This window comes from Cinclus cinclus, chromosome 1, assembly GCF_963662255.1.
Source record: "Cinclus cinclus chromosome 1, bCinCin1.1, whole genome shotgun sequence".
Taxonomy (NCBI): domain Eukaryota; kingdom Metazoa; phylum Chordata; class Aves; order Passeriformes; family Cinclidae; genus Cinclus; species Cinclus cinclus.
In genome coordinates this window covers 44,846,412-44,859,055 of record NC_085046.1, presented here as the reverse complement: position 1 = coordinate 44,859,055, position 12,644 = coordinate 44,846,412, and the positions used below count along the sequence as shown (strand labels likewise).

The 12,644-nt window shown below is 36.3% G+C and overlaps 1 protein-coding gene across 1 annotated transcript in view; it reads right to left on the bottom strand.

Moving 5' to 3' along the window:
• Positions 1–12,631, bottom strand: part of KIF15 (kinesin family member 15) — a 34,843-nt gene extending 22,212 nt beyond the window's left edge. The window contains exons 1-12 of the mRNA XM_062505127.1: positions 12,613–12,631; positions 10,799–10,838; positions 9,422–9,605; positions 8,225–8,301; positions 7,097–7,134; positions 6,868–6,965; positions 6,305–6,484; positions 4,895–5,104; positions 4,671–4,796; positions 3,187–3,309; positions 2,360–2,483; positions 599–690 (exon numbers count right to left, since the gene is read on the bottom strand). Of these exons, the coding sequence (XP_062361111.1) occupies positions 599–690; positions 2,360–2,483; positions 3,187–3,309; positions 4,671–4,796; positions 4,895–5,104; positions 6,305–6,484; positions 6,868–6,965; positions 7,097–7,134; positions 8,225–8,301; positions 9,422–9,605; positions 10,799–10,838; positions 12,613–12,631 (1,311 nt within the window). The remainder of the gene's footprint in view (positions 1–598; positions 691–2,359; positions 2,484–3,186; positions 3,310–4,670; positions 4,797–4,894; positions 5,105–6,304; positions 6,485–6,867; positions 6,966–7,096; positions 7,135–8,224; positions 8,302–9,421; positions 9,606–10,798; positions 10,839–12,612) is intronic.
• Between the last annotated feature and the right edge of the window lie 13 nt (positions 12,632–12,644).

Genomic DNA, 12,644 nt, shown 5'->3' with positions numbered 1-12,644 from the left:
TAGAGTAAGTATTCTATTAGGCACCTCAGGTGCACATCATTAGAGTGCCAGTTTCAGTTAATTTTCTTAAGAAAAATAAAAATCTACTTTGGCGGTTTCAGTACTACACCATAGTAGTACTGACTAAAGAACAATAAAATAAGAATGACTGGAATGTTTGATTCAAAAACACACTGTTGATTAAAACACTCAGAATTAAGTAAAACAGAAGCTTGTTCTGTTCAATTTTTTTTTTTAAGAAAACCCCAGTAAACACCCCCACCCCTTAAAATTAAATATATTCTCAAAGATATCCTATGGCTTGTCAGAATTTGAAAGACAGAACAGAAACACAGAATTATTTTGGTTAGAAAAGACTTTTAGGATCACCAAATCCAACCATTAATTCACCATTGCCAAGTCCACTACTAAACCCTTATTGTTAAGTACTATAGATGTTATCTTGAATGTCATTTGACTAAGTTCCCTTGTTATCTTTGGACAGAGTATTTTTATTCAAAACCAAGGAAAATCATTAAGAGAGTCAGCTTCAATATACTCATTAGTCTCTCACCAGAAAGTACACTGAATGCACTTAGAAATATCAGTGCTTTCTTACCTTCTTTTCACCTTCTGATTTCTCCCAGAACAACATTGCCTCAAGAAAGTTGTTCATGTAATTTGTGTTGTTCTTCCCTTTGTCAACAGCATCTGTACGGGAAGTCAGACAAATGCCATATTTATTAAAATAACACTTAGCCAGGTTTTGCTACATGTATAACATGACAATTGTATAAAGCAAATTCAAATAAATTCTTTAAACAGTGTAATTCTTCCACAAAGATCATGGGTCATACCCAGAGCACACTGTTTAGACAGTATTCCTAGTCACCTGCAAGTGCTGATAAAGAACAGAGCTAATTTACATAACTGTATAATTAACAAAGTTGTTCAAGCATTAACAGCCTTGCAATGAACTTTTATTAAAGAATCAGTTTGTTCAGCTAAGCATATCTATAAAATGCAAAATCCCGCTGAAATTAATTTGATAACACTAACCCACCGTTAGCATTATTAGTACAGTTTGTAAATATTAAAAGCGGACTGACTGGTTTATGAGAAGGAAATTTAGGAAAATAAGCCTGAATTATGTGGACAATTAGAGGCTTAATCTGGAAGGAAAGTGTCCACACAAGGGATTAAGAGTGTTTAATAATCCACTTAGAAATTAATTCAAAATAGTGTTTCTGAATACTCCAATACAGATAAGTCTACTTATTTATGGAATACTAATCATCATAGTATCTAGGTGCATGATAGCTTCATTATCCTGATTTAATACATTTTAAAATGCCATCATGATTCTGAAGTACCTAGAAAGCAGATTTTGTATTTCTGTGATTGAGTATTACAAATATAATTTAACTGCATAGAACAAACACAGCTCTGATATATAAAGTTCTTCTCAAAACTCTTCCTCAGTGCTTAAGCAGCATCACTTGTTTTCTGTCAGAACTCCATCATGGATATAAACATTGATTCCTCTGTCAGTATTCATACATTTATGAACCATGATTCAGTGTCCTACCTCATCTGACTTGTTTTTACTGGTTGAATGTGTATGCTAACAGAGAAGTACTTTTTCCTTGGGAAAACTCAACCCCAGATGCTTTATATTATACAAGGCTTTCTAACTTCTGTCATAGATTCTCCTGCTGTACCTTCTATTTCTTGGCAAGGTCAGCAACGAGTTGATTCACAAACACAGTTAAGACTTACAAGACAAAGCGTACGACCTTGCAATCAAACATTTTAAGTGTATTTCAGTAAGAAACACATACTAGGAAGTTCTGCTGAGATTTCTATTGCAGATAAAATGGAATGGTGAGAAGCTTAGGGAAGATTACCTAAAAATTCTATTTCCAGCTTACATTGAAATCAAATGTCCGTTGAAAGTAAGCATCCCTCCTAAGTTCTTGTGGAAGAGGCAAAAAAGTGAAGAGGGGGAAAAAAAAAAATCCAGTCCTGAGCTTAAAAAGAATGCAGCCTTGTGCCTTCCCTCTGACTTAAATGTACGACGAATCACATGCAAACATTTAGTTACTTAAATGATTATATATCTCTTAAGAAATTGAAGAATATTTAGGTATCATATGATAAAACCATAGTCCAGTACCCAAACCTATGAGGAAGAACATAAAACCACATTAACAATTTCTGCAAGGTAGCAGATATAAGTACAGGAAACAGGATCCATAAGGAAAATATGACCCCTGTACGTCAGACCCTACAAAAATATTAATTGTTGAGAAATTTAACAAATGCCCCCAACCTTCTGGGCCACAGAAATAGCAAATTCTCCTTCATATCCAACTCCTACCTTGTGATACAGAAATACTGCACACAGATGACACTGAAGTTAGTTGAGCAAGTTGCTTTTTCAACTTCTTGACCTCAGCTTGCAGCTGGCTCACATTTCCTTGTGTATCTTCATTTATTACAGCCTTTTATAAGTAGGAGAAAAATCAGGAAAAGGTATTAATAAACATCTTGCATGATAAAACTCAAAGAATGCAAACCAGTAAAATTACTGAGAACTCTTTCCATCTTAGAAAAGGAAGAATTAATGGGAAAAGCAAAGTTCCATTCATTGAGAAACCAGCAAGTTGCCCTTCAGATGGAATTAGAGGTTAAAAAATGTAATATTTTCTGCAGAATTTTGTCTGGATCTTTTTCACCAACAAAGCAGTATACATCAGAGACAGTTTCAGCTAAATGCCAATATGCTTTCAAAAACCCACTGATGAGAAATTACATTTTTGGCACTAGGATTAGTATAGAACAAGTTAACAAACAACATTGAAAATCAGAAATTTTTTTGACAATTTACATTTTTAGTATCGATTTACTTTCTACTTTTCTAATTAAGTGCTCTGAGAACAAGCAATGAATACATGCTATTAACAGCCATTACTTAGTCTCTAGCTGCTGTCCTTTATTCCTAACCAAGAGCAAACAAGCCCTTTTCAAAAATAATTTGTCTTAAAAAACCCCCACACATAACAAATTAATGTTTTCAAATAAGATAAATTAGGTTAAATTAGTGAAAGCACAGGACTACTTCAGTGAAGCTACCTTGCTTGCCGATATGCCAGTTAAAGGACAAGAGTCTGTTGCTACAATGAAGATATTAAGTAACTCTCTTACCTTGTTTTTAATCAACTTTGCTCTCTGAGCAAAATTAAGAGTGGACAGTGTTTCACCAAAATACTTGGATCCTGGGTGAACATTTGCAATTATACACGTTTTTGCATTACCACCAAGAGAATCCTATTTAAAAACACAGAAGTTAGTTTTATTTGCATGTTTTTGGTGACAATAAGAAGCCATCACCTAAAAGATACTGTGTATCATTTTGAAAAAATTGCAAAAAGAATTTCGTTTAACAAATATCCACATAGAAGCTAAGTTTCTCAAATTTTATTTTCAAATGTGTGTATGAAGGATGTGACTGTAAATAAAAACTTTATATGGGGCTTCAAAACCCTGACTATATTGAGATAGTTTCTTCACCTGAACAGCAGGGAGAAGAAAAAATTCTAAACAACTGCAAAAATAATTTTGGTAAGTAGCAGATGAGTGGTCAGACTACTTTCAACATCATCTGTTCATTGTTTCAACCCATCTTCCTTCTAGTTGCAACTATCAAACAAAATCACAAACCATCAGCTTCTTGATCAAGGATATAAAAGGATCATCTCCCTTTTACATGCATATCTTCAGGTATTTCTGTGCTGTCAAACAAATAGCTCTCAAATCTCAGGAGAAGGCAGCATTTATAGCTAAAGACTAAAAATCTAGTACATACATAGTAGTCCACAAGCCTCAGTGGCATTCTGTCTCTAGTAGTGAAGGTCATGCTTGTGGACTTCCTTGCAGTACAGACTCCTCAAAAAATAACCACTTAAAGTAACAGCACAAAGTTGTAATTCTCTTCCAATTTTTATGTATTTGGGGTTGCAGTGAAAGAACATAATTCCTCAGAGTTTTATCAATCTACATAGAACTGGGATGGAAGATTGAGAAATTTTTGCTGTGATCAAAAAACTGTGCTGTAATACAAATACTGTATGCGTACAAATACTATATTATAATTCAAAAATATACTACAGACATTCAGGTACTCTTCATAGAATTTTGGTGAGTGCTGACATGCAACAAATCTTTGACTGCTTCTGTCTTTGTTTTGTGTTCATTTTGAGAAGAGCCTGTAAGCTTTCAGGTAGGAGACTAAATTTAAACTAACCTTTAACACCAGACCAACCCTAAGCACAAATAAGCTAATTCTGGAAATCACATCAAATGTTTCAACACATCTCTAAATATTACACTATGATGCACATTCTTTCCCAAATTATAAGGATGAACATGTGATTTTTTTTTTCATTAAAACTTCTAAATATGTTTGTAGTAGGAGCTTATGAGAATAAACAGATTTGTCATCAGTTAACGGCAATAGATTGATTAGAAATCTGTTTAGGTTAAAAAGATAATTTTCAATCTTCTTCCACTTGCCCAATATTGAAACAACTTTAATCCACTGGACTTTGGCTTTTTATCGCAAAAAAGCCCAATGAAATATTTTTTTCTACATCCCAGGTAGCAGATAAAATCCAGAGGATATATATTACCTGTAGCAGAAAAGTGAGCTTGGAATCCCGGTAACAAATGTGTCTCTGTTTGCCATTGCCCACATCAACAAGTGCTGTGATTACTTGGCCCAGGCAGCTTAGTGATCGATTGATGTTACCTGCTTCCTAAAAAAGAGGAGGGAACAAGAGTGAATGGATTTGGTGGATGGAACAGGGCACTGCATCTGAAAGGAGAAAGATGCCACAGATACTACAGAGCTAACCTTTAACCTCTGTCCTTCGGTATGGGTGCCTTTCTGTCTCTCAGATCCTGCCAAGTCTACCAGGTTGAGCAGGGAAGACCGAATGTTAACAACCTCATCACTTTTCTCCATGGATTCCACTGTGATAGTGAAAACTGCATGTGATCTGGAGGATTCTCTGTTCATGGAGGTCGATGCTACACGACGGTTTCTCCAGCCCCTGGTTAATACCTAAGCATGAAGAAGACATCACAGTTTCAGCTGTGTCAGACTACTTTACATACAGGTGACATAAGCAGCCGTAAGCACAATTCTGTGCAACAACTTTTAAAAATCTCAAGGACAAGGACTTGTTTCACTGTTTTCCAACTGAAGTATTTTAAAAGCAAAAAAGGATACAGCTACAGTCAAGCTTAGTAGCAGAGCTTGTTATAGTATTAGCTTTTTTCTCCAAAAGTGCCACTGCTGTTTGAAAGCATAACACATCCCATACTAGCATATGTTAGCAGTACACAAAATAATAATTAAAAAAAAATTAAAGTCACACAAGTACTATGTATATGTGTATCATTCAAGGAGAAATAAACTGGACAATTCTGGAACACACGGAGCCCGCTTAACCAGAAATGTAGTTTTCTGTGGCAGTTTCAGAGATATGTAGGGCAAGCATTAGGGAAAGTTTACTGTAATTGCAATTCAGGTATTCCAAACTCCAAAACCTTTTTGATTTCTTACAGGTATGTGTTAGAGTTAGCGCCAATAAAAGTGCAGAGGGTCACGGCTTAATGCCATGGGGAAAACCCCTTTCAATAATAGTGAGTAAAAAAAAAGCATCCCCCAAATCTTCCAGTTCTAGTATGTTCATCATTGCCAGAAAATTCTCTGCTTCCATTGTTATCATTGGTTCATTTTTGCTGCAATAATTTTAATATTCCTAATCGCCCTTCTTTATTAGACCCCTTCCCTAAACTCCACCCTAATTCCTCCACTCCTCCAAATCAATAAATACCCCTGACATGCCCTAACACCTGCTTTTGTCCATTTGCCCTCGTGCATGGAACTAGCCTCCCTGTACCATCTTTCCCAGTTTGTTCAGTACAAACTGTTTGGATTGCTGTTTGTTGTTTTCCAGTATTAAAGTTTTGGTTCCCAAACAATCAGATCAGATTTTATTTCTGCATAAAATCACCGAGTTCTGTGTAGCCTCTGGCCCTAATAACCAGGCTTGGAAGGATTGGAGTCTACAGGTATGGGATAGTCAGGAAGCATTGCCTTAAACCAGCTTTTTAAACAACGTTTTGAAGTAGGGAGATAGGGGGAGAAAGCATCACAGACAAATGAGAAAAAAAAAAAGTGCTTTAATCCAAGAGAAATATTTACCACTTAAGATTTAAGATGAATAGTCCAGCATTAAAAAGTGCCAAAAAATACCTGGTATGCCTCAGCAGCAGATGACACCACCTGTTCAACAGCACCATCAACAAAGACTCCCTTCTTGATGTGTTCTCTGAGGAGGAGTCCAGCCGAAGCAGAATCTAGCAAGTCAAATATCTGTTCATTGTAGATTTCAATAAATGAACATTTGCAGAGAAAACTTCTTCCACTGCCAGCCTGAAAAACACAGTAATTTACACTATAAACAGATTGCTTTTATAATTCTGTCATTGTAGGGTAGCAAGTCTCTTTTCACACATATCTAAAGCTACTAGATTGCATATATAAACTGTACACTATACATTACTGATGCGCAGATGACAACCAACATCCAGAAACCTAGACATATTTTTAGACTCAAATATAAGCAAACTTGTGTCTGAAGAAACTGTACTGTCATTTAGTAGAGTACTGGATGTAAGCATTTCTCATTAAGAGATTTGAGGCAAGATGGCAATAATCTTGGTAACTTAAGGGCTGCACACCCAGTTTACCAACCTTAGCTAATCTTCACTGTGAGACATTACTTTAGTGTAATAGTAATTTTAAACTAAAAGTACCTTTTCCTTTTCCCGCTCGATTAGAAAAAATAAGTATTCAAAGCTCCGTGGAATTACACCTCTCAGATTGTGAGTGAAATTATGATGATCAGATGGTCCTAAAGAGATTTTTAAATTTAAAAAAAATAAAATTAGTGCTACTCAAGAGGAATGGTTGACATGATGAATACATCTCAAGACAAAATAAAATTTAAGAAATCACTGAAAGATTAATCTCTCCTGCACTTACCCATCATAGTAAAGGTTTTTCCTGATCCAGTCTGGCCACTAACAAAAAGAAAAAAAAATAAACAAACATGAGATCAAGCTTTATTCTGAATTTTTCATTAATCTGCTTCTTTTAAGAAGTCAAAGCTTAAAACGAGCAAACAAAAAATTTTCTAAACTGAAGATAAGGAGACAGAAGCAAGCTGAGAAATCAGCTAAAAAAAGTATAAAAATAGAACAGCAAATTTTACAAAGAAATCCCATTAGATAAGTCATGCTTTGTCTCCCCTACCAACCACCATTTTCTTCCTCATTTATGTCGGAAAGGGAAGCTAGCATTAAAACGAAGGCTTTCAAATATATACATTAAACTAATTTTTGGGTCAATCTTTAGAGTTTTATGTCACGCTGTAGTTCACATAAGGATATACTTGACTTAAAAAGTATATTTTTCTAATGTAGTTATTAATCATTCTAGAGAAGCTTCAGGGCAATTTAATTTCATTTTTTCCACACTTGTATATTGTAACAAAGTAGAGTACATAGTTTTGCAAAAGCTGTGCTACACCAAAAAAAAACCCAGTAAGGTTTTGATTAGATTAGCCCTTTAAGTCAGCATTTTCTGACCAAAGTGCTTCCTCAGTTTTCAAAATGAAAAAAATTGAGTTAATACAATGATGTTCATACTACTAGTCATGGATACATTTCTACCTTAAAAAAATATTCTAAAAGTTAAAATTATCATTCATGAGTTTTCCCACAGGCAGCCAAGAGTCACTGAAGAGTTGAGCTGATGAAATATCAAGTTAAAATGATTTTCATTCCATATTACCATGGACATACTGAAAACCAGTCTTTAACAGTACAATGAAATTCCTACTTTTTAAGTAAATAATAGTAAGATTGAAATGAGTTTACATCTGCATTATTAGCCTTAAGTTAAAAGCATCAACACCTACGTACAGATTCCTCCAAAAGAGGGGTAAAGAGTACCATCCAATATTGCAAGAACATTCCTTTTGCTGTGCTGCAGTAAGGAAGCACTTTTAAAGGTCACTGTGGCTCTTAAACCCCCAACTGCTTATTAGCACAATCTCCTTAAATGTCACCATTGCTATGAAATGACTGTAATTGCTATGAAATCACTTACTATGCAAAGATGGTTCCATTGTAGCCATTCATACAAGATTCAACAATGTTTTTAGCTGCACTTGAGAACACAGACTCCTGGGGACAAGGGAAAGAGAAGGCACTTGGCACCACCTGTTTTAAGTATGTTTTATATCAGCATTTCCTATGCCATAACTTTATAGTATGTAATAGATGCATTCCTTAAGGTTAGACATGTACCATGACCTCTGGAATTCTCACAGCAAAGCAATACATCCTAAGTCTTTGTGACATAAATCACTCTCTCTGAAAAAATTTTATTCATTGATAAACTGGAAGAGAAATAATAAAATTCAGCACCACAGTAACAGCTTCCAAATCAACACCACCACCATCACAACAACACAAACAACATTGATCCATTGTTTTTGATTATGTTATGAAGTTTGTACCATCACTAGGCCAGGTACCCATGACACTTATGAAATCTAGCTTTCAACATTTGCCACTGCACAATGGCACATTCAACTGACCTTAGTCTCATGTATCTGTACATTTTTCTCTTAGATCTGCAGGAAGAGCCTAGCTACAAATAATAGCCTACAACAGGTGAGATTCTGTTTCTTTTTAACAGAAATTAAATGGAACTGGGAGTCTTAGCAGAATTAAAATTATGTTCAGAATGTCAAACACCACATTATAAAAATTAAATTGAAGGATTTATTTTACAGTATTACTTGCCCCAGGTGAGCAATACATCTAAAAGGCAAAAATATAAAAAGGAAATACAGTAAATAGAATATAAACTCCAAAGTTCCTTAAATACAAATGTGCAGGGCCAGGAATTGAACTTGATGATCCTTGAGAGTCCCTTCCAACTGAGCATATTCTGTGATATCACATCTTAATATCAGCTACTGACTGCCAGTAATTTTAATATATTTGTCTCAATAGGTAGATTTATTTTCTCTCTATGGTGGTACCATAATGTTTACAAACAAAACCTTCAATTTTAATTCAAACTCCAATTAAAGAAATTAATAGCTAAAAAATATCACATCAAAACTGTTAGAGAGCAGAATTTAGTGCAGCATTCTGTACTAACATGACGTATTCCCCAATCTGATCACTGCAATAAATTAGACCTAATGCACTACATCTTTAGAAAGGCTTAGCACAGTAGTTGCCAAAACTTGGGTGAAAATAGGAGTAGTTATGAGATTCTGGAAATGATTACCTGTGTTGTTTCCATATTTGCAACATAATCAAAAGTGAAGATCTTTGGCTCAGGCTTTGAATGCAGGCGGATGGTATTTGATGAAAGGACAGATAAACACAGGCCATGATCTCCATCGGTTAATGCAGATCTGTCTGAAGGGGGACGCACCCTTACAAAAACTTTGATAGCATCACCTTCAACACTAAATAAATGTTTATGCATTAGATTACTACCAAATAGATCCGTTGTCTGATAAAATTAAATCACATCAGAATAAGCATACGAAGTCTTACAAAGGTCTGTCCAAAAATCATTCTACTGCTTGTAAATAAAATCAATAAAGGTAAAAATGTGGGAGATTTAAAAACAAAGAACATGCAGTTACATGCAATTTATTGCTGTGGCACCTAACTTTAGCTCTAAAAGAGCACACTGCATAGTGAACATGAGATGCCCTTCTTACTCCTGGAAGTTTTAATTGATCAGGGGATTACATAATGCTCCAGTCCTGCAAAAAAGCTATTATTCTTCTCTGGTGTTCACAAGAAGGAGAAAAAGAATAAACTCTTGATCAGTGAATCAAATAAAGCATAACAAATGCCTGCATCTAAAACATCCCTAATCAATTTAATCACATTTCTCACATTTAATAACTCTGCACGACTGACATTAAGGCTCTGAAGAGTTCTGCCACAAGTACCAACACACACAAAATATTAAAGAACTAAATTATTACGTGAAGTGGCAGCAAACCTGGATTTACTTTACTTCATCTTTTTCCAAAAGTTTTAGCAAGAGGCTGTTATGACTGTGATTTTTACTTCTGGTATACAAGAGAGAAGAAGAGAACAGTTTTAGAAATGGGGAAGGGTATTCGTGAATAAAATGTACAGTTGGGTAATGGCAGAGGAAAGGGCTGAGAATATAAGCAGCAGCTGAGAAAGGGAAGATGCAATACTAGATTTAAGACACACCAAATTAATTTGCCAGCTGTGCTTTCATTGTATAACATTATTCTGAGTTGTGACACAGTTTAAACTTGGAGGAGGCCTTTTTGGTTTTTCTTTTAGTTAAGGGCTTCCTCACAGGACTGAAGTTCCTAGTGAGATAATTCTTCATATAAACTCCGGAGTCCAGCTACAGAATTAGCAGGCAAATGAACATTTATTGCATGGCAGCATTCCAAGAGGAACCCAACATGTCAGCTCAACAGTTTTATCATGAATACTTTTTTTTAACTCTGCAAGGATGTTAGGAGAGAAAGGAAGTGATCTTATGCAGGTAAAGATTGAAAGAAAAAACGTTAAATTATCTCACAAAGTTATGCTAGGTTTTGTTTGCACTTTCTGTGCAGTGTGATTAATAATGTATGGGAACTGGCCAATATTATTTTACCTAGGCAAGTTCAACGAAGATATTGAAGAGTCAGGCAAATCTATAAAAGAAAAGAGACACACAAAAATTAAAATAAAATTACTGCTCAGAACTCCCCACTTAAATAAAAAACATTGTAAGCAGTACAGAGGGAAATAAAGAGCTTTAGACAGTATACAGCCACTCGTACATGCAATAGAGGTGTAAAAATTAAGTTTTAAGTAAGTAAGAATATGTTTTAAGTGCCTTAAAGAGCAAAAGCATTAGAATCTGGTGTAAAAAACAAGCTTCAGTGAGAGCTCAAAAACTTCCAAACATAATAAAAACATAGTTCTAGACATAATAAAAACACAATAAGAATATTGCTTACATTCTCCAGATAGGCTATACCCACAAATTATGTGTAAACTTTTGTACTACAGAACTATAATTCTAACAGGTTTAGAAGAAATGCTTCAGGTTTATATTTTTAGCTCATTGGGTAGTTTGCATCTGTAAAAATCCATCCATGGGGAGAGACTCTCTCTCCCCCTCTCCTCACTGCCATCATCAGCTGTGATGATGAGCTGCATCTGCTTTCTGCTTCTGACAGAGACCTCTCTGCTTCTGCTTTAATGCAGGACTATATGCTGGAAGCTTTTAGCATGGACTTTAACATTAGGGACTCTTTGTCCCTAAGACACTGTCTCTATGCCTCTACAATTAAATAACTTTACAGCAACCAAAAACTGCTCTTGCCCTTTTGAAGACCTAGACCCATAATCTCGATAGCTGGTCAGTCATAGGTTGGACTCCATGATCTCAGATGTATTTTCCAACCTCACTGATTCTGTGAGGGAACTTCATTTTGCACAGCTTCAGATTTCAAGGAGATAGCCTATATTACCCTATAGTAGATAAAGTGACTTATGTTTTACTTAAGGGCAAATCTGACATGAAAGTACATAATATTGTCAAAAAAAACAGTAACAAAACTGCATTTAGGAAATAACTAAAACAACAATTAAATAATGCCCCAAAATACTCCAATAAGGCATTTATAAAATATTTAAAAGTACATTTTTTTTGTAGGAGGATCGCCTTTAAAAGCAGAATCAACAATGATGTGCAAAGGTGTTAGCCCTCTCTTTGACGTTCATACTACATAAATATCCTCACGCTGCATGAGCTTTTTGCATGCTGATTTGACTTACTCAACATCTGAGAAATATTTTAGCTTCTAATTAAGTAATTTATTCTTCAATTGTACAAGTTATCAAGGAAAGGAGTGCATTTAAAAACTGAAATCAGACTGATAGGTAGTTGCACAGCCCTGGGGAAGAACCTGAAGTTGCCTTAAGGGAGGTTTGGTTTGGATATTAGAATAAGGTTTCTCACCCAGAGGGCGGCTGGGCAGGCTCCCCAGGGAAGTGGTCACAGCACCAGCCTGACAGAGATCAAGAAGCGTTTGGACAACGGTCTCGGGCACATGGTGTGACTATTGGGGATAGTGCTGTGCAGGGCCAACACTTGGACTCGGTGATCCTTGTGGGTCCCTTCGGACTCAGCTTATGTTGTGATTCTGGGAAAGGGCCGACTTCCAGGTGACACAACACCACTGGGGCAGCGCTGTGCCCGCAGGCACCGCAAGGCGGAACCCCCGGGCTATCAGCCCCCCCAGAGGCACCGAGCCTAGCCCTGCTCATCCTCCCACGAGGGTGATGCCCCACCAGGGCAAGGGACAGGGCAGCTCCCCCGGGCAGAGCCGTCCCTCAGCTCCCGAGCCGCCCCAATCCCCCTCTGCTCCCCGGACCGAGGGCACATCCCCGAGCCCCTTCCCGGCCGTTCCCACTCACCTCTCACGCCAGCAGCCATACTCGCTCCAACC